Source organism: Oncorhynchus tshawytscha, linkage group LG27 (genome assembly GCF_018296145.1).
Source record: "Oncorhynchus tshawytscha isolate Ot180627B linkage group LG27, Otsh_v2.0, whole genome shotgun sequence".
Taxonomy (NCBI): domain Eukaryota; kingdom Metazoa; phylum Chordata; class Actinopteri; order Salmoniformes; family Salmonidae; genus Oncorhynchus; species Oncorhynchus tshawytscha.
The window spans coordinates 14,330,116-14,357,805 of NC_056455.1; the positions used below are offsets into that span (position 1 = coordinate 14,330,116).

At 46.6% G+C, this 27,690-nt stretch overlaps 2 protein-coding genes across 6 annotated transcripts in view; both read left to right on the forward strand.

The window, feature by feature from the left end:
- The window catches only part of LOC112258747 (meiosis inhibitor protein 1), a 32,621-nt gene extending 14,848 nt beyond the window's left edge, over positions 1-17,773 (forward strand). For 2 of the 4 annotated variants that reach the window (XM_042307581.1, XM_042307578.1), the window contains 12 exons: positions 2,517-2,804; positions 2,906-3,074; positions 5,621-5,725; positions 6,085-6,195; positions 6,474-6,628; positions 6,964-7,048; positions 7,644-7,825; positions 8,650-8,731; positions 12,806-12,912; positions 13,704-13,835; positions 17,065-17,186; positions 17,554-17,773. In XM_042307581.1, coding sequence (XP_042163515.1) covers positions 2,517-2,804; positions 2,906-3,074; positions 5,621-5,725; positions 6,085-6,195; positions 6,474-6,628; positions 6,964-7,048; positions 7,644-7,825; positions 8,650-8,731; positions 12,806-12,912; positions 13,704-13,835; positions 17,065-17,186; positions 17,554-17,629 — 1,614 coding nt within the window. In that variant the 3' untranslated portion in view covers positions 17,630-17,773. Of the gene's footprint in view, positions 1-2,516; positions 2,805-2,905; positions 3,075-5,620; positions 5,726-6,084; positions 6,196-6,473; positions 6,629-6,963; positions 7,049-7,643; positions 7,826-8,649; positions 8,732-12,805; positions 12,913-13,657; positions 13,836-17,064; positions 17,187-17,553 lie in introns of those variants that run through there. The other 2 variants (XR_006080152.1, XM_042307579.1) reach the window with 2 other exon arrangements.
- A 689-nt stretch (positions 17,774-18,462) lies between these two features.
- Positions 18,463-27,572, forward strand: LOC112258758 (coiled-coil domain-containing protein 134). 2 transcript variants are annotated; one of them, XM_024433312.2, is made up of 7 exons: positions 18,463-18,824; positions 24,162-24,286; positions 24,416-24,537; positions 24,951-25,035; positions 25,278-25,459; positions 25,650-25,721; positions 25,974-27,572. In XM_024433312.2, exons 2-7 carry the CDS (start codon positions 24,190-24,192, stop codon positions 26,097-26,099), a joined length of 684 nt encoding a protein of 227 aa, XP_024289080.2. In that variant the 5' UTR covers positions 18,463-18,824; positions 24,162-24,189; the 3' UTR covers positions 26,100-27,572. The 2 variants fall into 2 exon arrangements, with proteins under 2 accessions (XP_024289080.2, XP_024289081.2); XM_024433313.2 differs by having other exon boundaries at positions 18,463-18,667.
- Positions 27,573-27,690: the final 118 nt, after the last annotated feature.

Below are 27,690 nucleotides of genomic sequence, written 5' to 3' on the forward strand. Positions count from 1 at the left end.
TTTAGGGCAGTTTGTGGAGGGGGTTAATTTCATTTATGGGGGGTTTTCAAGTCCATGGGAGTAGAAATGGGGGAAAGTATCGTGGGGGGATCTGATGCAGGAAATATTACTATGTGTAAGGACCGACGCTGGAGTCGAGAAGCAGGTACAGGGAGTCAAACATTTAATGAGTAACAGACAAGACAGAAACAGCTTCTGCTCACGGGTAACAAAACAACATAGGAACGTTAATGTGGAAGCGGGGAACAGAGCTGGGGGACAGACAGATGTAGGGAAGGAAATAACAGGTGATCGAGTCCAAATGATCGCTGATGCGCTTGACGAGGGAAGCAGGTGGCTGTAATGATGGTGGCAGGAGTGCGTAATGCTGGGAAGCCCAGCGCCCTCAAGCACCAGGAGGGAAGAGCGGGAGCAGGCGTGACAGTACCCGGCGTCCCACCTGGGTGAGCCTCATGGGCCGGCCGAGGCACGGGCGCTGTACAAGCCGGCTGGGTGTAAAAACCTTGACAAACCGGCTGAGGCGTGGGAGCCTGGCGAGCCGGCTGAGGCGTGGGAGCCTGGCGAGCCGGCTGAGGCGTGGGAGCCTGGCGAGCCGGCTGAGGCGTGGGAGCCTGGCGAGCCGGCTGAGGCGTGGGAGCCTGGCGAGCCGGCTGAGGCGTGGGAGCCTGGCGTGGGAGGAGCGCCTGCCAAGCCAACCTGGGCGGAGCGCCTGCCGAGCCAACCTGGGCAAGGAAACCTCTCGAGCCAGCTAGGGCGTGGTAGCCCAACGAGCCAGCTAGGGCGTGGTAGCCCAACGAGCTGACTTAGGCACCCCCGGTTCCATCGGCAGTGGCCCCCGGACTCAACGTCACCACCAACTGAAACGACAGCACACCTCGATGCTTTGTTTGATGGCTTCCGTATTCTGTAAGGACCGACGCTGGAGTCGAGAAGCAGGTACGGGGAGTCAAACATTTAATGAGGAACAGACCAGGCACAAGACAGAAACAGCGTCAGCAAACGGGTAACAAAACAACATACAAACGTTAATGTGGAAGCGGGGAACCGGGCTGGAGGACAGACAGATATAGGGAAGGAAATAACAGGTGATTGAGTCCAGGGGAGTCCAAATGATTGCTGATGCGCGTGATGAGGGAAACAGGTGTGCGTAATGATGGTGGCAGAAGTGCGTAATGCTGGGGAGCCCGGCGCCCTTGAGCGCCAGGGGGGGGAAGTTTATACTAAATAAAAATAAAACCCCTGGAAAAGGGGGTCTGAGCTGGCAACCCTGAGGTACCAAAGTTACAATCTGATGCCGCATTCCAAACGACTGGGAACTGGAAAATCTCAGACGTCAGTGTGTTCAAGACAACTGAAAACTCTGGAAAAAACAGTCATCCAACTCGGAATTCCAACTTGGATACTCGGGCCTCTTTCTAGAGCCCTGACTTTCCGACCTGAAGATCATTGACGTGATTTTACAGTTGTCTTGAAAGCACCATAATTCATTTGAGTGAACTATCCCTTGTTATAACATCTTTGGTCTGACAGACGCTTACGTGACAACCAGAATGCATTGTATGATGTCAACAAACATGGTGCCACACATAGCTGGCAAATAGCTTAGCATCAGCTCATCATAATCAGTACTACATTCAAAAAAGTATTTTACACACGTGTGTCCAGTACAATCTATGCAAGAATCAGAATGCATGATTTGTCACCAGTACTTGAAAACGTGAATAAAACAGTAACTACATTATGATCCATACATACATATGGTGTGCTACAGCAGAAACAACAACAAGATATACAGAAAATAAGCCACTTACTTTGATAGGAACGCACACATGTCCAAAGTCCAATTTGTAAGGAAAGCAACCATGAAGGCAATGCGGGCGCCAGCCAGAAAATGTGCTGGGGGAAAATGTTTGTGCAAGGCCTGTTCTGAGTAGAGATGCGCAATGTCTTCATACATGATCTGGGGAAACACTGGGGAAGTGCTTGGGCTCTCGTTGAAGAGAGAAGTTTGTCCGCTCAGTAAAGCCTCAAACATAAATTGTCCGCAGCCGTGAAATGGGCTAGTTATTGTGCAAATTAACAAGGAGGCGGAACACACCTCAATTCAAACTGTTAGAAAATAAAACTTGTTAGAAAATAATTTGAAATTGACAAGTTGAAACATAGCCTATATATAATTAGCAGGCAGCGTGCCTTGGTTTGAGGGCAGCGCGGGTAACTGTCCTGTTGCGTAACAATCACATGGAACAGTGAGAGCATTCTGACATCACACGCATGAAAAAACTCAGGCAGGGGCAACTGTTAGAGACATTTGGAACTCACGAGGGAATTAAGGACATGGCTCTGCATGTCTCCATTATTCCTCAACACCTTATTGGTAAATGAAGTGGTTGATGAATGTATAAAGCCATAACTCCTCTGTTTCTTGTTAGTCAAGTCACAACAAATGACCTTAAGCATCAGAGTTGTGCTTCCTTCTCATTCTTTAGTCCTCTGTCCCCCCTTCTCTTGTCCAGGCTCCTCTAAACTGCATCAGCAAGGCCCTGTCCTCCAGCCCCAGTTTCGCCTCCCTCTACACCCACCACCCTCCACTCCTACACTTCCTCTTCCGCTACCCAGAGCTGGCCGAGCACTTTGGGCCCCGGGTCCTGGAGCTGTGGTTGTCCCACCGTGCTCAGGCCACACCGCAGTCAGACACAAACAGTAAGAAGACAGAGGGCCCGTCAGAGCAGAACCAGGATCCAGACAACACAGCCCTGCTGACTCTGCTGGAGAAGAGCCCCACTGTCATACTGAACTTGCTGGTGAGGGAGGGAGACCCCATGTACTGTCCAGAGACTGGGCACAAAAGTTTCTTTGCCAACCCCAGCTCTCTGCATGAACCCCTGCCTCTCTGTGTCTGTAGGGCATGGTGTGTACCAGCGAAGCTCCCCTGGCAGAACGTGCTGTAGAGGTGCTGGGGAGTTTCCTGCAGGGCCGGCGGGGCTGTAAGGCCGGCCTGTGTACCCTACTCAGACCCACTCTGCTACAGGTGCTCCAGAGACTGGGCCTGGAGAGCAGCCAGGGGACAGGAGGTGAGGAGAAAAAATGAGAGTATACCATTAGTTATATATATAGTCTATCTATATAATTAGCCATATATCCACATGTTACAAATACAGTTGGGAAAGATAACTGTATACTGAACAAAAATATAAATGCAACATGCAACCATTTTTAACGATTTTACTGAGTTGCAATTCATAAAGAGAAATCAGTCAATTTAAATCAATTCAATAGGCCCTAATCTATGTATTTCACATGACTGGGCAGGGGTGCAGCCATGGGTGAGCCTGGGAGGGCATAGGCCCACCCACTGAAGGACTTTATTACAGACAGAAATACTCCTCAGTTTCATCTGCTGTCCGTGTGGCTGGTCCCAGACGATCCCGCAAGTGGAGAAGCCGGATGTGGAGGTCCTGGGCTGGCGTTGTTACATGTGGTCTGCGGTTGTGAAGCCAGATGGACGTACTGCCAAATTCTTTAAAACGATGTAGAGAAGGGAACATTCAATTGTCTGGCAACAGCTCGGGTGGACATTCCTGCAGTCAGCATGCCAATTTCACGCTCCCTCAGAACTTGAGACATCTGTAGCATTGTGTTGTGTGACAAACAACACATTTAAAAGTGACCTTTTACTGTCCACTGCACAAGGTGCACCTGTGTAATGATCATGCTGTTTAATCAGCTTCTTGATATGCCACAACTCTCAGGTGGATGGATCATTTTGGAAAAGGAAAAATGCTTACTAACACAGATGTAAACACATTTCAGAAAAATAAGCTTTTTCTGTGTATGGACCATTTCTGGGATTTAATTTATTTTCACTTTACATGTTGCAGTTGATATTTTTGTTCAGTGTAGTTGCAAGGAGAACAAAGCGGCTTCACTCTGGCGTGACATCAAGTGCAATAGAAGAAAATGTGCTTTGACATTCCTCTCCTATAGGAGCAGGCAGTAATTGAGAGACTAACTAGAGCAGCTTCACAAACAGCAAGAGCACGTCACATCAGTGTCTCAGCATCCCAGACAGCTTTTATCAAGGCTGGGTTACACTGCATACATACACTCTCCTGCCACCCATTCCGGCCGATGGATACCCATTGAGGTTATGTAGGTTAATTGCTGTAGCGCAAAGGCACACCACAACTATATTTCCGCTCTGGGGGGGTTGAACTAACTAGTTACCATCAACTCGTTACCATCAGCTCTCCCACTAGAATACGCTGCACAATATCATTTTCACTAATAAACTCGGCAAAAAAAGAAACGGCCTCTCTCTCAACTGCGTTTATTTTCAGCGAACTTAACACGTGTAAATATTTGTATGAACACAAGATTCAACAACTGAGACATAAACTGAACAAGTTTCACAGACATGTGACGAACAGAAATGGAATAATGTGTCCCTGAACAAAGGGGGGTCAAAATCAAAAGTAACAGTCAGTATCTGGTGTGGCCACCAGCTGCATTAAGTACTGCAGTGCATCTCTTCCTCATGGACTGCACCAGATTTGCCAGTTCTTGCTGTGAGATGTTACTCCACTCTTCCACCAAGACACCTGCAAGTTCCCAGACATTTCTGGGGGGGGAATTGCTCTAGACCTCACCCTCAGATCCAACAGGTCCCAGACGTGCTCAATGGGATTGAGATCCGGGCTCTTCGCTGGCCATGGCAGAACACTGACATTCCTGTCTTACAGGAAATCACTCACAGAATGAGCAGTATGGCTGGTGGCATTGTCATGCTGGAGGGTCATGTCAGGATGAGTCTGCAGGAAGGGTACCACATGAGGGAGGAGGATGTCTTCCCTGTAACGCACAGAGTTGAGATTGCCTGCAATGACGACAAGCTCAGTCCGATGATGCTGTGACACACCGCCCCAGACCATGATGGACCCTCCACCTCCAAATCAATCCCGCTCCAGAGTACAGGCCTCGGTGTAAAGCTCATTCCTTCGACGATACATGAGAATTCGACCATCACCCCTGGTGTGAAGACAACCGCGATTCTTAGGGTGAAGAGCACTTTTTGCCAATCCTGTCTGGTCCAGCAACGGTGGGTTTGTGTCCATAAGCGACGTTGTTGCCGGTGATGTCTGGTGTGAACCTGCCTTACAACAGGTCTACAAGCTCTCAGCCAATTGCGGACAGTCTGAGCAATGATGGAGGGATTGTGCGTTCCTGGTGTAACTTGGGCAGTTGTTGTTGCCATCCTGTACCTGTCCCGCAGGTGTGATGTTCGGATGTACCGATTCTGTGCAGGTGTTGTTACACGTGGTCTGCCACTACGAGGACTATCAGCTGGCTGTCTGTCCTGTCTCCCTGTAGAGCTGTCATAGGCTCCTCACAGTACAGACATTGCAATTTATTGCCCTGGCCACATCTGCAGTCCTCATGCCTCCTTGCAGCATGCCTAAGGCGTGTTCACGCAGATGAGCAGGGACCCTGGGGATCTTTCTTAACTATCTAATGTAAATCAAATGCAGCCAAGGGAGTATGGAAATGAGTGTTTTGGCCTCTTTCTTGCTCTTTCTCTCGTTAATTATTTCTCCCCCTTATCCTTTCCCAATCTCTTTAGCCGTGGGCTCTCTCCCTCTGGTCCTGAGGTTGCTGTGCTTGATGCAGACCAGTGGCTCCACTGAGAATGAGATGGACGGCATCCATTTCAAACTGCTCTACCACGGTGAGGTCACAGCGTCAAAAGGAGTCAGCCATACATAATTCACTCAGATCTATAGCTTTGGTCTGACGTCAACTTGTCCACTATTTCTCACTGTACTCGCGCTGTACTCACGCTGTACTCACGCTGTACTCACGCTGTACTCACTCTACATTCAATATCAGTTCAATCGATATTTAAATGCCTTAGGGTTTTTGCTCGCATCAACAAAGCATATGACATAAGCATAAGCTGAATTTGTAGATAAAAGTAGTATTTAAGTATCAATAACATGTCGGCTTTCTTCTGACTATAGATGTTCTGATCTTGCATTCTGTCGGATGTCTTATTTTGTCTCCTGTCTTACTATGGGCGCGTTCCAGTGAGTAACCTGGCAGGGAAGCTGCAAGCCTCCAACACGGAGTGTCTGCTGCCAGCCTTTAGCTACCTGTACTGCTGTCTGCGCCTGTCACCCCCTCACTGCACTGACAGAGGTGACAAACTCAGTCTGCCACCCTGTCCTTCTCATTAAGTGCAGCACAGCGAGCAGCCTTCATACACGCTGCCACCTGCCTCTCTCTCTCACACACACAGTCCCCCAGAGACACAGATTGAGTTGTGTCGTCTGGCCTGTAAGAGAGGCACATACTTGTACAGAACCAGTCGGTGCCATTCACAAGGGCACACAACACACTCACTCATTAAATTGGTAGTATGTTTTATATATTGGATAATATCTTGAGTGTGATCTTTTTGTTTTTTCCCTCCCCAGCTGTGTCCATGCTGCTGTGTAACGCCGGGCTGATGGACCAACTGCAGGCTACGCTGGACCTCTCCTCTTCCCTCTCTCCTCCGTCTGCCTTGCTGTGCTGCTCTCGTCTGCTCCTGTCCTCTCTCGTCACCCTGCAGCACACTCATTCAGCTCAGGTTGTTCTGTCACGCTAACCCTTATGAAGACCTTTACACAGGCTACACAATGTAGTACAAAACACACTCGAATGAGGACAGGAGCAGGGGACTTACCAGGGGGGAGACACTGTCCTCTACAGCTGACAGTGGAACACACACATTGAATACAGCACTCAAAGCAGAATGTATCAGAGACCTTGATGTTAGACGATACATTTTGTCTTGTACTGTATGACAGTGTGTTGTTGAATAGAGAGCGTCATTGACATAGAGATCCTGTTAAATTACATTCCTAGTTCTATGTTTGTTGCCTTATCATGTCTTGTCATTTTCTTCCCTTTCTGAATCCCAAGGTCCATAGAAGCATCAGGTTGAACCTGGGCAGCACGGTGCAGGCCCTGGTCTTTGGGAAGAGGAAGACAGGCAGCCTATTACTGGGTAACAACGCTCCACCACACTGAGCAGAGCAAAGCAGCATTGTTACACAGGCTTTAATTCTGTTATGTTTTCCTTCCTCCAACAGAGGAGTTGGGATAGAAATGTCCCGCTGGTTCTGTATCTCTGTCTCCCTGTTGTATGAGTGGGCTGTCAGGGTGATCTACGGTCTCTCTCTCCTCCTCTACCGCCTCCTCCCTCTGTCTGTTTTCTCTCTCGCTCTCCCTCTTTCTTTCTGCTATCTCTAATTGTCTCTTCTCTCCCTTAGAGGGGTCTAATATCTCAGTGTACATGAGTGTTTGACAAAAGGGTTCTGCAAATGGCCACCAGCTCCTGGCCTGTGTTTCAGTGTGTTTAATCAGATCTCCCACTGACCTGTAACCCTGTCTCTCCCTTCCTCTCTCTTACCACCCACACTCTTTCTCTCTGGTCATCTTCTCCTTCCTCCCCGTCTCCTGCCAATCCTCTTTCAACCTCTCCCCTCTCTGCCCACGTTCTCCCTCTCCTCACTCTGAATCCCACACCTTCTCCCTCCACATCCTCTCGTTCCTCTGTCTTCCCTCATTCTGCCTCTCCTCCCTCGCCTTCCACCCCACAGCTAGTTCCCTGAGGCTGCTGCAGGCTGTTCTAGACGTTGACCTGGAGTCTCCAGTGCTGTGTGTGAGTGTTGGCCCCAGGGCAGGACAGAGGCCCCTGGGGGACACAGACAGCTCTCTGCACCCGCTGGGATCCTACGGGGCCCACTGCCTCATCACCACACTCTACGGCCTCCTGCTGCAGGTCAGACACACCATACACACACACACTCACACTCCAGAGCTGTTAACACCCCAGAGTTCTTCCCCATACTGTTTTTCTTCCTACATTTTCCGTTGATTCATTGTTTTCATTGTTGTTCGACAAGGCTGATGTGGTAAAGCACTCAAATGTGTCCTTCCTTTCTACGCTCTGTTTCTCTTTCTCTACAGCCTTTTCTAGTCTTTATAGTACACTGGTGTTAATGGCAGGGTTATGGGGATAAACACACTTCATAAATACTGCGTATCATTACTGTCATCACTTAATGACTGGGTCAGAGCTCACAGTAACTCTACACGAAGCATCTTCAACTCCTCTCTTTCCCGCTGTCTCTATAGCATAGTTTAGTCTATGCTGTGTATGTATAGTGAAGAATGCACTTAATGTGTCCCTCTTCCTCTATAACCAATTTGGTGTTGAATAACACCACCCTGTATCAGTCAGGGCAGTAGTTCCATATCAGTGGCTGTTCTGTAGAGTGTAGCTCCTCCTCGGTCCACTGTGCTGTGGTGCACAAAGCCGATGATGTGAGTCTGCACTGGCTTCCAGGATTAGACTGGAACTCTCTGTGGACCTCCTCCTCTATAGCCATCTGCCCTACGTCACTGTTTTGGCCCACTAGTCACTGCCTCAGTAGGGGCGGCTATGGAGTGGGAGGGGTAATGCATTATTAAATAATCCCTTACTCTCTCTTTCTATCGGGTTCTCTCTTTTCCAACCCTCTGTTTGGCTTAATATCTTCTCTCCCCCTCTTCTATTCATCCCTCCAGCTGGCTAAATGTCTTTCTGTCCTCCGCCTCTTCCAGAAGCAGGAGCTGTTGCTCAGTGTGTCAGTGAACTGCCTGGGGTCTCTGCTGCGGTTTCTGCAAAGGAGAAGTCCATCTACAGGTACCAGACTCAGACCAATCAAATCAACAGGTGTAGACTAACAGTGAAATGTTTCCTTACAGGTCCTTTTCCAACAATGCAGAGTTAAAGATAACAATAGAAATAGTGACACACGGAATAAATACACAGTGAATAATGAATAACAATAACGAGTAAAAATAACAACACGGGTATCTTTTGGTTATCACTATAGCAACAGCCTTCAGGAACAACAAAAAACACAATATTTACATCTTACAGTTATATATATATATATATACAGGGAGGACCAGTACCGAGTCGATGTGCAGGGCTACGAGATAATTGAGGTAGCTATGTACATATAGGTAACTGTTAAAGGGACGAGGCAACAGGATAGATAAGACAGTAGCAGCAGCGTATGTGGTGTGTATGTGTGGGGCGTCAGAATGCCTGGATGCGCACGTTATGTGTGTGTGAGCATATGTAGTGTGTGTGTGTGTTGGGTTGTAAGTGTGTGTGAGATTTAGTTTAAAAAAAAAAAGGTTAATGCAGTTATACCCAGGTATCCATTTGATTAGCTATTTATCAGCCTTGTTTAGCAGCCTTATTTAGCAGCCTTGTGGCTTGGGGTTAAAGGATATGAACTGATACCACTTGCCAAGCGGTAGCAGAGAGAACAGTCTATGGCTTGGGTTGCTGGAGTCTTCCTCTGACTCCGCCTAGTATAGAGGTCCTGGATGGCAGGGAGCTTGGACCCAGGGATGTACTGGGCCGTACTCACCACCCTCTGTAGCGCCTTGCGGTTGGGTGCCTTGCAGTTGCCGTATCAAGCGGTGATGCAGCCAGTCAAGATGCTTTCAAAGCTGCAGCTGTTGAACTTTTTGAGGATTTCGGGGCCCATGCCAAATCTTTTCAGCCTCCTGAGGGGAAGAAGCGATGTTGTACCCTCTTCACAACTGTGTGGGTGTGTGTTTACCATGTTAATTCCTTAGTGATGTGGACACTGAGGAACTTGAAGCTCTCGACCAGCTACACTACTGCCCCATTGATGTGGACGGGGGCGTGCTCGCCCCTCAATTTCCTGTAGTCCACGATCAGCTCCTTTGTGTCGCTGACTTTGAGTGAAAGGTTGTTGCCCTGGCACCACACAGCCAGGTCTCTGACCTCCTCCCTATAGGCTTTCTCATAGTTGTCGGTGATCAGTCCTATCAGCGTGGGCGGATGTGTTGAAGCCTACCCTCACCGCCTGGGGGTGGCCTGTCAAGAAGTCCGGGATCCAGTTGCAGAGGGAGGTGTTCAGTCCCAGGGTCCTGAGCTTGGTGATTATCTGTTTATTTGGACGATGGTGTTGATTGCTGAGCTGTAGTCATTGAACATTATTCTTATATAGGTATTAATTTAGTCCTGGTGGGTGAGGGCAGTGTAGAGTGCAATAGAGATTGCATCATCTGTGGGTTCAGAGTGTGTGGGATGATGGTGTTGACGTGATACATTTCATGGCTATATATCTTAGTTATTTAGGCAGGTTACCTTGGCGTTCCTGGGGACCAGAACTATGGTGGTCTGCTTCAAACAAGTTGGTATTACAGACCGAATAACCTGTTTAAATGCCTTACATCGGCTATGGAGAACATCCGGGACAGCTGGTGCTGTCATGCATGGTTCAGTGTTGCTTGCCTAGAAGCGAGCATAGAAGGCATTTAGGTTGTCTGGTAGGCTCGTGTCGTGGGCACCTCGCGGCTTGGTTTCCCTTTGTAATCCATGAAAGTTTGCATGCCCTGCCACATCCGATGAGCATCAGAGACGGCGTAGGATCCAATCTTAGTCCTTTATTGATGCTTTGCCTGTTTGATGGTTTGATGGCTTGTTGGCGGTCGTAGCGTGATTTCTTATAAGTGTCCAGATTAGTGACCCGCTCCTTGAAAAGCAGCAGCTCTTGCCTTTAGCACAGTGTGGGTGTTGCCTGTAATTCATGGCTTCTGGTTGGGTTATGTACGTATGTATGGTCACTGTTGGGACAACGTCGTCGATGCACTTATTAATGAAGCCAGTGACTGAAGTGGTAAACTCCTGAATGTTATCGGATGAATCCCGGGACCTATTCCAGTCTGTGCTAGCGCAACAGTCCTGTAGCTTAGCATACGCATCATCGGATCACTTCCGTATTGAGTCCGTCACTGGTACTTCCTGTTTGAGTTTTTGCTTGTAGGAGGATAGAGTTATGGTCTGATTTGCCAATGGAGTGCGAGGAAGGTGTATGGAGTAAAGGTGATCTAGAATATTGCCACAGTGTGTGCTGGTGATTTTGTCTGGGTGAAGTGACTATGCATAGATAATAAACAGCGAGTAGCAGCAGTGTACAAAACAAATGGGGGGGTGTCAATGTAAATTGTCCGTTGGCCATTTGATTAATTGTTCAGCAGTCTTATGGCTTGGGGGTAGACGCTATTAAGGAGCCTTTTGGTCCTAGACTAGGCGCTCCAGTACCGCCTGCTGTGCGGTAGCAAAGAAAGTCTATGATTGCGTGACTGGAGTCTGACAATTTGATGCAACCGGTCATGCTCTCGATGGTGCAGCTGTAGAACCTTTTGAGGATCTGGGGACCCATGCCAAATCTTTTCAGTCTCCTGAGGGGGGAAAAGTTTTGTCGTTCACGACTATCTTGGTGTGTTTGGACCATGATAGCTAGTTGGTGATGTGGACACCAAGGAACTTAAAACTCACGACCTGCTCCACTATAGCCCCGTCGATGTTAATGGGGACATGTTCAGCCCGCCTTTTCCTGTGGTTCACAATCAGCTCCTTTGTCTTGCTCACATTGAGGGAGAGTTTGTTGTCCTGGCACCAAACGGACAGTTCTGACCACCTCCCTATAGGTTTTCTCATCGTTGTCTGTGATCAGGCCTACCACTGTTGTGTCGTCAGCAAATTTAATGATGGTGTTGGGAGTTGTGTTTGGCCACGCAGTCGTGGGTGAACAGGGAGTACAGGAGGGTACTAAGTACACACCCTTGAGGGGCCCCAGTGTTGAGGATCAGGGTGGCAGACGTGTTGTTGCCTACCCTTACCACCTGGGGGCGGCCCGTCAGGAAGTCCAGGATCCAGTTGCAGGGTCCTTAGCATAGTGATGATCTTCATGGACACTATGGTGTTGAACGCTGAGCTGTAGTCAATGAACAGCATTCTCATGTAGGTGTTCCTTTTGTCCAGGTGGGAAAGGGCAGTGTGGAGTGCGATTGAGATTGTGTCATCTGTGGATCTGTTGGGACAGTATGCAAATTGGAGTGGGTCTAGGGTATCCAGGAGGATGCTGTTGATGTGAGCCATGATCAGCCTTTCAAAGCACTTCATGGCTACTGACGTGAGTGCTACAGGGCGTTAATCTTTTAGGCAGGTTACCTTCGCTTCCTTGGGCACAGGGACTATGGTGGTCTGCTTGAAACATGTAGCTATTACAGACTAGGTCAGGGAGAGGTTGAAAATGTCATTGTAGACACTTACCAGTTGGTCCGCGCATGCTTTGAGTACACGTCCTGGTAAACAGTCTGGCTCCGTGGCTTTGTGAATGTTGACCTGTTTAAAGGTCTTGCTCACATTGGCTACCAAGAGCGTTATCACACAGTCGTCCAGAACAGCTGGTGCTCTTGTGCATGCTTCAGTGATGCTTGCCTCAAAGAGAGCATAACGTTTGGGTTTCTCTTTGTAGTCCGTAATAGTTTTCAAGCCCTGCCACATCCGACGAGCGTCAGAGCCGTTGTAGTAGGATTCAATCTTAATCCTGTATTGATGCTTTGCTTGTTTGATGGTTCGTCTGAGGGCATAGCGGGATTTCTTATAAGTGTCCGGATTAGTGTCTCGCTCCTTGAAAGCGGAAGCTCTAGCCTTTAGCTTGATGCGGATGTTGCCTGTAATCCATGGCTTCTGGTTAGGATATGTACGTACGGTCACTGTGGGGACGACGTCGTCAATGCACTTATTGATGAAGTTCACTGAGGTGATATACTCCTCAATGCCATTGGATGAATTCCGGAACATATTCCAGTCTGTGCCAGCAAAACAGTGTATTCACGCCTCACCATCATCCTGACCTGTCCTTTCCCCCTCTGTCACCAGCCCAGCATGTGGTGTGTCAGCCCTGGAGTCGCTTCCTGCTCTACTCTCTGCTCAACTCTGGAGAGAGCTGCCTGCTGCACCCAGCCACACTCACACTACTCACACTGGTAAGACTGCACCCAGCCACACTCACACTACTCACACTGGTAAGACTGCACCCAGCCACACTCACACTACTCACACTGGTAAGACTGCACCCAGCCACACTCACACTACTCACACTGGTAAGACTGCACCCAGCCACACTCACACTGGTAAGACTGCACCCAGCCACACTCACACTATTCACACTGGTAAGACTGCACCCAGCCAAACTCACACTATTCACACTGGTAAGACTGCACCCAGCCAAACTCACACTATTCACACTGGTAAGACTGCACCCAGCCACACTCACACTATTCACACTGGTAAGACTGCACCCAGCCAAACTCAGCTAGGTGAACTGTTTTTGCCAAGGAAATCTTAGTCACACAATTTTACATCTAACTAAGATGTTTGGTGCAGTATTTCTCAAGTGAAAAAATCTGCATGAAAACAAATTGTCTGTCGTTGAATGACAACAAACACTTAATTGAAGAATCCCTACTGTTGACCAATCACCGAAGAAGGGCGTAGACTTTGGATTCCAAATTTCGGCTTATCACAAGAAAAATGTTTGTGGACAAATAGCCCAAAAAAACCTTGCCGAAGACCAAAACGTCCCAAAATGGCGTCATAATAAATGCACATATATGAACTACTCGGATGGGAAGCATGCAGATGCATGCATGCACACTACTGTTAGTCTTTGAAGCAGTGCAAGGCCATTTTGAAGTGTATTCAAATGTGTTTTTGCCTTCTGTTTCTAAGCACCCCGATGAAGCCTTGAATACCAACACATGTCCCTCCCATGCAGCTGTTGCGGTATGGCAGTAGGGTGGTGGTGTGGGAGCCAGACCTGTGTCAGGTGTTGGAGGCGGTGGAGAAGAGAGGCCTGAACGAGCTGGGAGAAAACACAACACAGGCCCTGAGACAGCTGCTCACACAGGTACAGTACACAACACAGGCCCCAAGACAGCTGCTCACACAGGTACAGTACACAACACAGGCCCCGAGACAGCTGCTCACACAGGTACAGTACACAACACAGGCCCCGAGACAGCTGCTACAGTACACAACACAGGCCCCGAGACAGCTACAGTACACAACACAGGCCCCGAGACAGCTGCTCACACAGGTACAGTACACAACACAGGCCCAACACAGGCTCACAGGTACAGTACACACACAGGGCCCCGAGACAGCTGCTCACACAGGTACAGTACACAACACAGGCCCCGAGACAGCTGCTCACACAGGTACAGTACACAACACAGGCCCCGAGACAGCTGCTCACACAGGTACAGTACACAACACAGGCCCCGAGACAGCTGCTCACACAGGTACAGTACACAACACAGGCCCCGAGACAGCTGCTCACACAGGTACAGTACACAACACAGGCCCCGAGACAGCTGCTCACACAGGTACAGTACACAACACAGGCCCCGAGACAGCTGCTCACACAGGTACAGTACACAACACAGGCCCCGAGACAGCTGCTCACACAGGTACAGTACACAACACAGGCCCCGACAGCTGCTCACAGGTACAGTACACAGGCCCCGAGACAGCTGCTCACACAGGTACAGTACACAACACAGGCCCCGAGACAGCTGCTCACACAGGTACAGTACACAACACAGGCCCACAGGTAGACAGCTGCTCACACAGGTACAGTACACAACACAGGCCCCGAGACAGCTGGTACAGTACTCACACAGGCCCCGACAGCACAAGACAGCTGCTCTGCTCACACAGGTACAGTACACAACACAGGCCCCGAGACAGCTGCTCACACAGGTACAGTACACAACACAGGCCCCGAGACAGCTGCTCACACAGGTACAGTACACAACACAGGCCCCGAGACAGCTGCTCACACAGGTACAGTACACAACACACTGACTGGAGCACATACAGCAGCAGAGTGAAATGCAAACAGAGAGCACACAGGCAGAGCTCTATGAGACTATGTTGAACGTCACTGAGACACACTCTTTTAATTGTCCCATGTCCAAGCAGCCCCCTGTCACCACCTCTACGCCATTGTGTCACACATGACCGTGGCAGGACACAGGCCCTCATTAGGGTTCATCTGGCTCAGTAATGGAATGTCACTGCACTGAAATGTCATCACTGTCCCCATTTGTCATGTGATACAGCTGGCCCTGCTGCCTCCCTAAGTTTATTTAAAAAAAACATTTATTTCACTTTTATTTAACCAGGTAGGCTAGTTGAGAACAACTTCTCATTTGCAACTGCGACCTGGCCAAGATAAAGCATAGCAAATCGACACATACAACAACACAGAGTTACACATGGAATAAACAAAACATACAGTCAATAATACAGTAGAACAAAAGAAAACAAAAAGTCTATATACAGAGAGTGCAAATGAGGTACGTTAAGGTAATAAATAGGCCATGGTGGCGAAGTAATTACAATATAGCAATTAAACACTGGAATGGTAGATCGGCAGAAGATGAATGTGCAGGTAGAGATACTGGGGTGCAAAGGAGCAAAATAAATAAATAAATACTAGTATGGGGATGAGGTAGGTAGATGGGCTGTTTACAGATAGACTAAGTACAGGTGCAGTGATCTGTAAACTGCTCTGACAGCTGGTGCTTAAAGCTAGTGAGGGAGATGTGAGTCTCCAGCTTCAGAGATTTTTGCAGTTCGTTCCAGTCATGGGCAGCAGAGAACTGGAAGGAAAGACGACCAAAGGAGGAATTGGCTTTGGGGGTGACCAGTGAGATATACCTGCTGGAGCACGTGCTACGAGTGGGTGCTGCTATGGTGACCAGTGAGCTGAGATAAGGCGGGGCTTTACCTAGCAGAGACTTGTAGATAACCTGTAGCCAGTGGGTTTGGCGACGAGTATGAAGCGAGGGCCAACCAACGAGAGCGTACAGGTCGCAATGGTGGGTAGTGTATGGGGCTTTGGTGACAAAACGGATGGCACTGTGATAGACTGCATCCAGTTTGTTGAGTAGAGTGTTGGAGGCTATTTTATAGATGACATCACCAAAGTCGAGGATTGGTTGGATGGTCAGTTTTACGAGGGTATGTTTGGCAGCATGAGTGAAGGATGCTTTGTTGCGATATAGGAAGCCGATTCTAGATTTAATTTTGGATTGGAGATGCTTAATGTGAGTCTGAAAGGAGAGTTTACAGTCTAACCAGACACCCAGGTATTTGTAGTTGTCCACGTATTCTAAGTCAGAGCCGTCCAGAGTAGTGATGCTGGATGGGCGAGCAGGTGCAGGCAGCGATCGTTTGAAAAGCATGCATTTAGTTTTACTTACGCTTAAGAGCATTTGGAGGCCACGGAAGGAGAGTTGTATGGCATTGAAGCTCGTCTGGAGGTTAGTTAACACAGTGTCCAAGGAGGGGCGAGTTAGTGACAGAGCTTTGACAAGTGTGTGTGTGTGTTTGTGTGTGAGACCCTGTCATTCTTATTCAGGGGTTAACAGAGCTGAATGTACTCCAGCAGTGTGCGCTTCAGTAGCTTGTCAGATCAGAGCGGGTCTTATGGGAGACTGGCCTGTCACGATATCCAGTGCCTCTTACAATATTAATAGATATATTTTATATTGCGCTTTTCATTATAAAGATAATCTCAAATATGCTGTAAATACAAACAAAACAAATGTAGAGATCTGGCAGGTCTTGGTGCTGGTCTTCCACAGATTCAGATGATACTGTGTGTTCAGCCAGGCAGTTAAGAAAAGCTGGGCAGTCGCGTAAGCGGATGGACCTTCAATGGCACTGAGAGGGAGCAGCATCAGTCAGTTACTTAGACAGGCCCGGAGCGCTTCATCAGGCACCTCGTTTGTCGTCTTCTCCTCCTCTGTAGGTAGGCTGGATAGTCCACTACTGAAGTGCAGCACACACCTGGGTGATGCTTCAACAGCCATAAGTGCCAGAAAGACAAGCACACCTCAGCAGTAGTCAGGAAACAGTCCCCTACGCGACAGACCTCTCTCAACCCCTCACACCGCAGTCCACATCATTCATGCAAAGAGGGCAGGTGGAAAAAAGCCGGTGCTGTATTATAGCTGTTTCCACCAGACTCCTGTCTCTCATCTCTCTCTCTCTAGTCTCTTGCTGTCTATCCTTCACCCACTGACTCTTTCTCACCTCTCCCCCTCTCTCTTCCCTCTCTTCCTCAGCTCCAGTGCAGTATATTCCACCCCCCTCCTACAGAGGAGAGCAGACTGCAGGCCAATACTCTGATGGAGTCACTGAACTCCCTGCCTCCCACAGCCAACGACGACCTGCCCACCAGCATTCTGTATCCTACACTCATGTACCCCGGCGACCCCCCCCACACACACACAGTTATAGCATAAAAGATAAGTTAGTGCAAGAGATGCTCCTCGTTTAAAAAACAAAGTCGACAGAGCCGTACTTATCAGTGTTTATTGATTTTTACAGGCCATTGACTAAATCTGTCATACGTGATGCATTTCACTTCATCTCTTGTGCTGTCCCTGCTGTTGCCACATACTTAGTCTCCACTCATGTTTCAGTACATCTGTCTGCCAGAGGTGTGGACCAACTTGTTTTAGTCATCAGACACAGACACATGCCATCACAGTGCTCTTTCTAGGAGCTCTCTTTCTCTCTCCTTCCTATCTGTCCTTAACCCCCTTTCTCAGGCGTGTTGGAGAGATGTATCTCTGCCTGTCCGACTTCACTGTGAAGACAGACGGACACAATGGCTCTCAGTTATAGACCTGTTTGATTTATTGATCTATTTATTTATGGCTGTTTTTGCAACCAAACAGCCTTATTCTGAAGAGGTGTCTGGTAGGACTCCGGTCATATTATTACTGATTTACTGTGTCAATAAAATAACTAGGGGGAGCATTCCATTAATTTGCCTTTAGGTTTGAGGTCTTTCAAGAATATAAGTTTATTATAAAGAATTGTTTGGAAAAGAACAGTTGTCATATGTCATTTCAGTAGAAATATAGGCCAATCTGAGGCCACCGATTTGGATGGTCAGGCTAGATGGGATACAGATATCAAATTGAAGTCAAACGTTTTTGTTTTTTGCATTTTAGCTAACCATAACTATTTTCCTAAGATGAACCTAATTCTCCTAGCTTATTACATTAATTATCCTAACCTGCAGCTTAAGTTCTCCTGACCTGCTTCTAAAAGTACATTCTGGTCAATTGTGACACAAGCTGTATCCCAGCGGTAGACAACCCTGTTGCTTGAGTACTGCAGGATTCTGTTCCCAACTAGGCACTACACCTGACCAACTGAGCTAATTGATCAGTAAAGTGATTTCCTAAATGCAACACAACTGGTCTTCCTGGTTGAAGCGGATGCGGCACTCCAGGACCAGGGTTGCCTACCCTTGCTGTATCCCTTCTAGCCGATTTACTGCCAACTGCAGTTATGGAACGTTTGCTCACGAGTATAGTTCATTGGCTGATCCCTCCTGGTGACCTGGATGGAGGTACTGTATGTGATCCTTCACAACCCATAGGAAGTCCCACCCAGTTGACTACTTCAAATGGTGAAAGTCCTCAATGGTGCTGCCCATGCTGAAACGGGCTTTTGGCATTAAGAGTCCTCTGTCTATGGGTTTACTTGCTTTCGTGATGAGGGGGAGGGATTTACCGCGTACAACGGCCTGTGTGCCGCTCTAAAATTTCCGTCTGGAAACGACATCCTTCCATGTAATCGCTGGCTGTCATTCGTCCAAGCAGAGCCAGCCGGTGCGATCGTGGCAGTGGCGGAGTGGAGCAAGCGACTTCTGTATGTAAATTAACATTTCAAACGCGATATTGTTGTCTGAGTAATTGTAGAAAATACTCCGCAACTGATGTCTCCATCTTTACGAGGAAACTGATGCTAGCGAGAAAGAATCGTTGGTTTCGCTATCGTTTTATATCGTGCTGTTTCTTACTACGAGGTGAGTGAACGGCGAGTTAGTGATGATGTCGAAGTCTAGTGTCCACAGCTGACCAGCCCAATGCGAGCAAAATGCATGCATTGGGATACAGATGGTTTTACATTGCCATTCAAATTCTCGATGACCGGTTTATTCACAAATAGTCCCGTCGGGTAATGAAATGCTGCTATTTCATGTGCCTCGATTGTTTTCAAAGATAGCGAACTGCACACCACAAAAAACGCAAACGTTTTCTAAAAGAATGCAACAGAGATCATTGTGGCTCGAGCCTCTTCCTTGAAAATGGTGTCTGACATACTGATGGGAAACATGAAATTAAATGATTTTTCAATCCACTTTATGCAAAACATTATCTCAAGTTTACATTTTGTATGACATTTCCCTCAAAGTATTAATTATTGCCAACAAAATACTTATTCAATACCCAGTGCCTCTCTGAAAGCATAACGTTACCAATAACAGCTGTCTGATTCACGCAGAGCTCCGATATTGTAATGTATCTCACCCTGAACCTCAAACCTCCGACTGATTATATGGTACAACATACTGTATGTACTAGCTTACATTTCATGTATTAAGAAAATATCTTACAACAGCCTCTTACAACTCTGAAAACAGAGTTTGATGGCCCATTCTGTAATGATTGACAACCAGGGGCATCATGCACCCATTATTTTATGGGGGCATGAATTATGTGTGGATGGATTCTTTAGCATGGTCTGGAGCCCCCCCCAGTTTTAAAAATCCAAAATGTCCAACACCAGAAATGGCTTTTTCTTACAATCTATAGCCATAGGATTATACCTAATTCCATGTAAAATATGTATTTTTCTGCATAGGTTATGTAAGCATACCTCTTTTCCTGTTCAATTGTCATTTTCATTAAAATGCCACACTGGTATATAGTATCATAACCTTAAATATGCTTCTCTGCATCTTTGCTAGCCCAACTGGCTGCATATTGCACTACTATTGCTTTCCATCTTTTGTCATCTGCATCCAACTGGACTCTATGCAGCCAGCTATACACTCATGGCCCCCGCGACTGGCTCTACATAAAATATCCTCCATTCAGGGGCGAGGGTGCCAATTTCCTCCTTGACTAGCTTTAAAAATATGCACACTGTCTTAATAAAACACAATTTTCGACCACCATGCTTGAGTAGCTAGTGCTACTTCCTGATGTTGCACACGGCGTTCAGCCAGGGGTAAACAAACTCCTGCAACCTGATTGGCTGAACATCAGGGGTAGCATTAGCGACTCTAGCATGGTGGTGGAGTATTTTATTAAGACGGTACCCATATTTTTTTCCCATAGGCTCTTCGTTAACTTGTTGAGGAAATTGAAGCCCTTACAGCCTGAATTGAGGATGATTTATGTGTGAGTGTATTGAGGGGTTGGTTGTTTAGCAACGAAGTTGCACACGTGTCAGTTATGGGGCAAAACAGACTGGGTTGGCTTAGATGGTTGACAACAGGTGAGATACATTTTGTCTCCAAGTGTTTATTGAAAACATACACTGAACAAAAATATATAAATGCAACATCCAACAATTTCAAATATTTTCCTGAGTTACAGTTTGTATAAAGAAATCAGTCAATTGAAATAATGTATTGGGACCTAAATCTATGGATTTCACATGACTGGGAATACAGATATGTCTGTTGGTCACAGATGCCTTATAAAAATAAAAAGTAGGGGGTGGATCAGAAAACCTGTCAGTATCTGGTGTGACCACCATTTGCCTCATGCAGCGTGACACATCTCCTTCACATAGAGTTGATCAGGCTGTTGATTGTGGCCTGTGGAATGTTGTCCCACTCCTCTTCAATGGCTGTGTGAAGTTGCTGGATATTGTTGGGAACTGGAACACGCTATCGTACACGTCAATCTAGAGCGTCACAAATATGCTCAATGGGTGACATGTCTTGTGAGTTTGCAGGCCATGGAAGAACTGGGACATTTTCTGCTTCCAGGAAGTGTGTACAGATCCTTGGGAAATGGGGGGGCTTGCATTATCATGCTGAAACATGAGGTGATGGCAGTGGATGAATGGTACTACAATGGGCCTCAGGATCTCATCACGTTATCTCTGTGCTCTCAAATTGCCATTGATAAATTGCATTTGTTTTCGTTTGCCATAGCTTATGCCTGCCCACACCAAAACCCCACCCCCACCATAGGGCACTCTGTTCACAAAGTTGACATCATCAAACCACTTGCCCACATGATGCCATTTGCCCTGTAGAGTTGAAACCAGGATTCATCTGTGAAGAACACAATTCCCCACCGTGCCAGTGACCGTCAAAGGTGAGCATTAGCACACTGAAGTCGTTTATGACGCCGAACTGCAATCGGGTCAAGACTGGTGAGGACGCCGAGCACGAAGATGTGCTTCCCTGAGACTGTTTCTGACAGTTTGTGTAGAAATGATTTGTTTGCAAGCCCACGGTTTCATCAGTTGTCTCAGACAATCCTGCTGGTGAAGAAGCCGGATGTGAAGGTCTTGGGCTGGCATGGTTACACTTGGTGTGTGGTTGTGAGGCCGGTTGGACAAATTCTCTAAAATTACGGAGGTGGCTTATGGTAGAGAAATGAACATTCAGTTCTCTGGCAACAGCTCTGGTGGACATTCCTGCAGTCAGCATGTCAATTTCATGCTCCCTCAACTTGAGACATCTGTGGTATTGTGACAAAACAACACTTTTTAGTGGCCTTAGTAAGAGTGCACCTGTGTAATGATCATGCTGTTTAATCAGCTTCTTTTTTAAATTGTATTTTTAACCCTTTTTTCCTCCCCAATTTCGTGGTATCCAATTGGTAGTTAGTCTTGTCTCATCGATGCAACTCCCGTACGGACTCGGGAGAGGTGAAGGTCGAGAGCCGTGCGTCTTCCGAGAAACAACCCAACCAAGCTGCACTGCTTCTTGACACAATATCCACTTAACCCGGAAGCCAGCCGTTACCAATGTGTCGGAGGAAACACCGAACACCTTGCAACCGTGTCAGCGTGCACTGTGCCCGGCCCACCACAGGAGTCACTAGTGCGCGATGGGACTAGGACGTCCCTGCCAGCCAAACCCTCCCTTAACCTGGACAGCGCTGGGCCAATTGTGTGCCATTTCCGGGATCTTTTATTTCAGCTCATGAGAAACAGGACCAAATCTTAACATGTTGCTTTTATATTTTTGTCCAGTGTAAATACATTTGCACGATGAGTGCTTGTTGTTTCTCAAATACATTCTTATAGTTGTTGGTTAGCTATCTAGTGAATTTGAGCCATTTAAGCACTTGACATGAAGTAATTTAAAATCACCTCAAAGCAAGACATGATATCAAGAATAACATGAATCTAGCTGAAACGGGTCACTTACCATTCCCCACATGGGAGTTTCTTGTCATTGTTTGTAGCTATCTGGCCATCCAGAATCACAACTCACGGACTTCTGCCCCGTTGAAGCGTGCGCATCGTTTTCGTGACGTCAGCTAACCCATCTATAGCCAGCTGCATAGAACCCAGTTGGATGCAGATCACAAACTACGTAAAAGGAATAATACGGCCGGTTGGCCTACATCTCTGCTAAAATATTTAAAGGAACCGGAGTCTCATTTAGTAATTGCTTGCTTTTCTAAAGTCTACCAACCTTGCCAGCAGGCATGTCTAATAAGATAGTTAGACAAGCTACTCTTTTACTTGATCGCCTGCATAACTATCTGGGCTAGCTAAAGCCGACTTCATAAAATTGCTATATGGCTATTATTATAGAGAAACAACTATTTTTAGTTTGATTTATTAATCAAGAAGGAGTCAATAGGCTAAAGCTTCATCAAATGCATTTACCAACATACCTCCTGCAAGTCCTGCCCAGCACTGGCATCTAAAATCAAATCAAACACTGTCTCTCTCTCTCTCCTGCACTGACGATACTGTCTGCATGCACTAAGGATCCTGAGTGGCGCAGCGGTCTAAGGCAGTGCTAGAGGCGTCACTACAGACCCGGGTTCGATCCCGGGCTGTATCACAACCGGCCGTGTTCGGGAGTCCCAAAGGGCGGGGCACAATTGGCCCAGCGTCGTCCGGGTTAGGGGAGGGTTTGGCCGGGGTAGGCCATCATTGTAAATAAGAATTTGTTCCTAACTGACTTGCCTAGTTAAATAAAATAAAAATCTAAAGTCCTGCCTAGGATATCTTTGCTCCTTGGTGCACCTTGTAAGGAACCACTTACTAGGGAGAATAGGGGGGTTAGCTTGCCTTGTCCAGTCAGTGTGCCCCCTCTGTAAAGTACCACTGACAAATTATTATAAAACGTAGGCTTAAAAATGAACTTTAGTCATTAATTTAACATCTGAAAATGTTTAAAACAGGACAAATCTGAGGGAGCACGTGCCCTTGTCTCCCCCTATGGGCATGATGCCTCTGGACACAGCTGATGGGAGGATTACAGTAAATGGGTGCATTTTGGAGTGTAGTTTCTCAAATTCTGTGCTTTGCATGATGCCTGTGGGATATGATTGATCTGTCCTAGTCGCTTGCCCCCTCTGCTCCACCTTAATATCCCAGCACTTTGTCAGTCCTCATTTCTCTTTCACTCACAACCCTGACTCTTTCCCTCACTATCAGATCCCTGTCTTTAGGCCTAACCTTGTTGCGATTTGAAAAAGATAAATGAAATATTCAGCAGAAAAGCAGTTGGCTCCCCAGGGTCTCTCATCCCACAGTACTCCTTCCTCATCTTTCTTCTGCCTCTCACAATTCCCCTTCTCGCTCTCTCTGATAATATTATCGATGGAGACATTGCTGAATTATACATTTGGTGTTCTATCGACGCTGTCTTCTCCCTCGACACTTCTTTGTTTTCTGCTGATGTTTTAAAAAACATCAAATATGCATCAGTCCAAGACTCATTTTTATCCTGTTCAAATGAATTAACATGCTCCGAGGGAGAGGAGGCTGGACCTGAGGGAATGTTGAGAGGAAGAAAGAGGCTGCAAGACGGGGGCTGGCAAGAAGTCTGAGTTATTTTGGGGTTTAGATAAGTGACATGTCAAGTGGCTTTTAGAAGTTATAACCTCATTAGAACCTGTGTAATTTATAGTACAGGACCAAACTGGATTTAAAAAGTAAAAATATGATCATAAATATACTTTATGTTTAATTTTTATATATATTTTAGGTAACCCTCAACACATAGCAAAATACAAGAATATGCTCTCATGTCAACCAGACAGACCTACTGTAAATGTTGGTTTTACAAGTTCAGTAAAAACATTGTAATAAATATTTCAGAATACAGTTTAACTGCATTTTCTCTTGTCTTCTGTTCTGTGTGTGTTAGAGTGCCTCACCATCGCCACCTCTTGACCATGCTGAGTGTGTGTACAGTGGTCCTAGTGGTTGCTGCTGCAGCCCTCTCCTCTGCAGACTCCGACCATCACAGACATGACTCCAACCTGGAGATCTGTATCCTACTGTGTGTCTGTTTCCTTCTTCAGGATATTAAGAGGTGTCCTCTTGGATGACCCTTGATTAGTGTTTATGTTTTGAAATGTCTGTCAGCATTTCTTCCTGAACACCCCCCCCCCCTCTCAGACAAGCGTCTGTTTGAGACCAAGAGGAAAGACCAGCTAAATGCTCTGAAGAACCTGGTGGAGCTCAATGACATCAACCAGCAGTATAAGATCATAGACATCATGCTGAAGGGCTTGTTTAAGGTACAATGGCTCCACTCCTGTTTAACTTCCCTTCATGCTGACTATTAGCTAGAAACAGGATGTTGTGGCCTTAGCGGGAAGTAATTGCGGTGTTAGTTTCTTAGCATGTTTAGATACTTATGATCTCATGAGTAGGCAAATAAGGCCACTTGCTAAGTAGTATCTAAGTAGCCGGTCACTAATAAGACTAGAGTAACCCGGATTTAGCTTCCAAGTCTTCCTATTGTGCTTGAGGCATCACTGTATATACTGTTTGATTCTCAGAGGACATATCTGCTATGTTGTATCTGCTCTCTGCCTAAGGACAACTATGGTAGTGAACCCACAGTGGGCAATCTACATTGTGTGTGTGTGTGTGTGTGTGTGTGTGTGTGTGTGTGTGTGTGTGTGTGTGTGTGTGTGTGTCTGTGAAGGTGTTGGAGGACTCGAAGGCTGTCCTTACTGCAGCCAACATGCAGGCTGATGATCCCTTCCCCATGGATGACAAAATCAAAGAAGGTCAGATCATGGACCATTTATACCATTACTATACTTTGCTTTCTCTCCTCCCTCTTTCTCCCTCGATGCTAATCTGATTTGTCTGTCACCATCTTGCTTTTTTCTCCTCTGCCTCCTCTCTCCCTCCCCTTTTCCCTCTCCTCCGCCTCTTACGCTCTTTTCGTATGTCAGTCTGCAGTGATTTACTTTAAAGGTTATTTCCTAAGTATGAAATGTAGACTACTCTCTGTCTCGCTCCATAGCCTACTCCCATGTGGTGGAGAACACGGCGTTCTTTGGGGACGTGGCGTTGCGTTTCCCACGTATTGTCCACCACTACTACGACCGTAACCCTGACTGGGGCATCCTTCTGCGATGGGGGCTCCGCTTCTGCAACCTCACTGGGGTGTTCACCGGGGGGGCACACCAGCATGTTCTCTCACTGGTGAGCCGGGGATAGAGCTGGGAGGATATTCTGGGGCATAGAGGAAATGTTTATGCTTTATTGAAAGCCAACAGGTGTAATGTGTTATAAGCATATTGTAAGCACACCATTAAATAACTAATATTTTATATGTGCCTTTTCCCCCCTATGGATTCAAAATGGCGGATAACTCTCACTCCTTGTCTCTCAGATGTCGCAGGAGTTGGGAATAATCGAGAAATCCCCAGACTTCACCAACCCATACCGCACTGAGAGAGACGACGTGAGTAACAGTGGCTCTCAGCCTCTGTAACCACATGGTATCACAGTGAAGCCTACCAGACAGACTTGAAAAGCGTGTTCTTTGAAGGCTTGTTTAACAAACACGTTTGAGACGAGCGTAACATCAGTAAAACTCACACTGACTGCACCTTTTTGCTGTCCCATCCTCTGCTGTTTGCTTCTCCATACACCTATTATTAAGAAATGCCTCTCTCAAACACACGTTCACGCGCTCTGCTTTTCTCTGGCACAGGTGCTTCACACTGCAGAGGCTTTTCAGAAGATCCTGAGGGAGGAGGAGAAGAGGAGGAGGAAAGAGGACAAGAGGAAAGAGATTAGGAAGGGGCCCCGCATCTCCCGCTCCCGTACTGAGCTATAGTACTTTACCTCAACTCTTGGAGAGAAATGAAGAGGAGAAGGAAAATGTATGGGGATGTCCTAGATTCAGTGATGAAGAGGGAGGAGAGGAAGTGGGGGTTGGGTGTTGGAACCGGTGAGTTCTGTCAAAGGGATACAGTGGCAGCAGAAAATTTGAGAGGGAACTAGAAGTGTTTATGTGGCACAGGAACAAACTGGAGAGAAGGAAAGGAGGTTGAGCTCTATCTGTGGAATCAGACTTACTGTATACAGAACTGCCCAACCTGCAGTTATTATGAAACAAAGAACATACAGCTAGCACTACGTTGAAGATTTAATAAGGAAGCTCATTTTCATAACTAGATTACATAACTGTACTTTGGAAGAAACAGCAAATACCCAATATGTTATCTTTTTTTGTGAATAGATTGAATACAATTTACTACCATACAATTGTTTTGATGATGGCATTTGTACGTATGAGTTTACATTCCCATTCAACAAGCTTGAATATGTTGAATTCTGTTTTGTGTTTAAGTTTTCCTGTCGCCTTCTCCAGAGTTAGCAGATTTATATAGTTTGATTTTATGAGTTTGTTGTTGAATGGTCCTACTGTAGGTGTATCCTCTTAATTTGCGGTACAAGTGTTGATCTTGAGCGCAGAACCATTTTTCATGATGTCTGCCACTTGCTTTCCTAGAGCCGAATGCTTTCCTAGAGCCGAATGCTTTCTTAGCTCTGTGTGTGACTGTCCGCATGAGTGTTAAATGGGGTTTGGTCACCTTATGATTTAAATGAAACTATTTGACATATTATTTTGTCTACAATTAGGGAGGGATAATGTCTTAGAGCTGTGTCTTTTGGCAACCACTCATCAGCTTCAACTTCTATATCATGTCATATTTGTTTCTGTCCATCTGATGGCCATAATGAAATGTCAGAACAGCAGTCACCTAGAACAATGCCTTTAAAAAACATCTATATTTTGGCATATCTAGGGAAGATCTTATTCCATATTCGTCCTGTCTCCTCAAAATCCAATCAACCAGAAATCCCTCTCTGACCACCTCCTATGGGTTTTGAGAAGGAGAGCGGATGCGAGGAGTTTGCAATTGAGATATTCCCCTGTTTTGTTGCCTCTTGACATTTTGAGGGAAATTGGCTCATTTTAATGCAAGTAAGTTATATTCAATATACAGAGGTGATGACTGATTGATTATGATTTGCTAGAGTTTTGTAAATGGACTGTTATTTATGTATGTTCAGAGCAGTGCAGGCTGGTGGGAGGAGCTAAATGAGGATGGGTTAATTTTAATGGATGGAATGGAGTTCACAGGTTTGTTTTATTCCATTCCAGCCATTACAATGAGTATGTCCTCCTATAGCTCATCCCACCAGCCTCCTCTGGTTCAGATTAAGCGTCTCATTACTGAGAATTTACTATCGTGAGTAGATTTATCATTTGTTAAGTTTAATAAAAAATAAATTACTATGATTCATACTTGTTAATTTGAAATAATTACAAATAAATCAATCGCTGAAGATTTTAATAAAAGTCAGTGTAATGAAATCAGAATGCGGAACATCTGCCACCAGATGGCGCCAAAGGTATG

Excerpts from the sequence above, each read along its gene's own strand:
- LOC112258758 (XM_024433312.2), top strand. The coding sequence starts at position 24,190 with ATGCTGAGTGTGTGTACAGTGGTCCTAGTGGTTGCTGCTGCAGCCCTC. Across the intron at positions 24,538-24,950 it reads TGCTGAAGGGCTTGTTTAAG|GTGTTGGAGGACTCGAAGGC; the intron begins GTACAATGGCTC and ends GTGTCTGTGAAG. Across the intron at positions 25,036-25,277 it reads GGATGACAAAATCAAAGAAG|CCTACTCCCATGTGGTGGAG; the intron begins GTCAGATCATGG and ends CTCGCTCCATAG.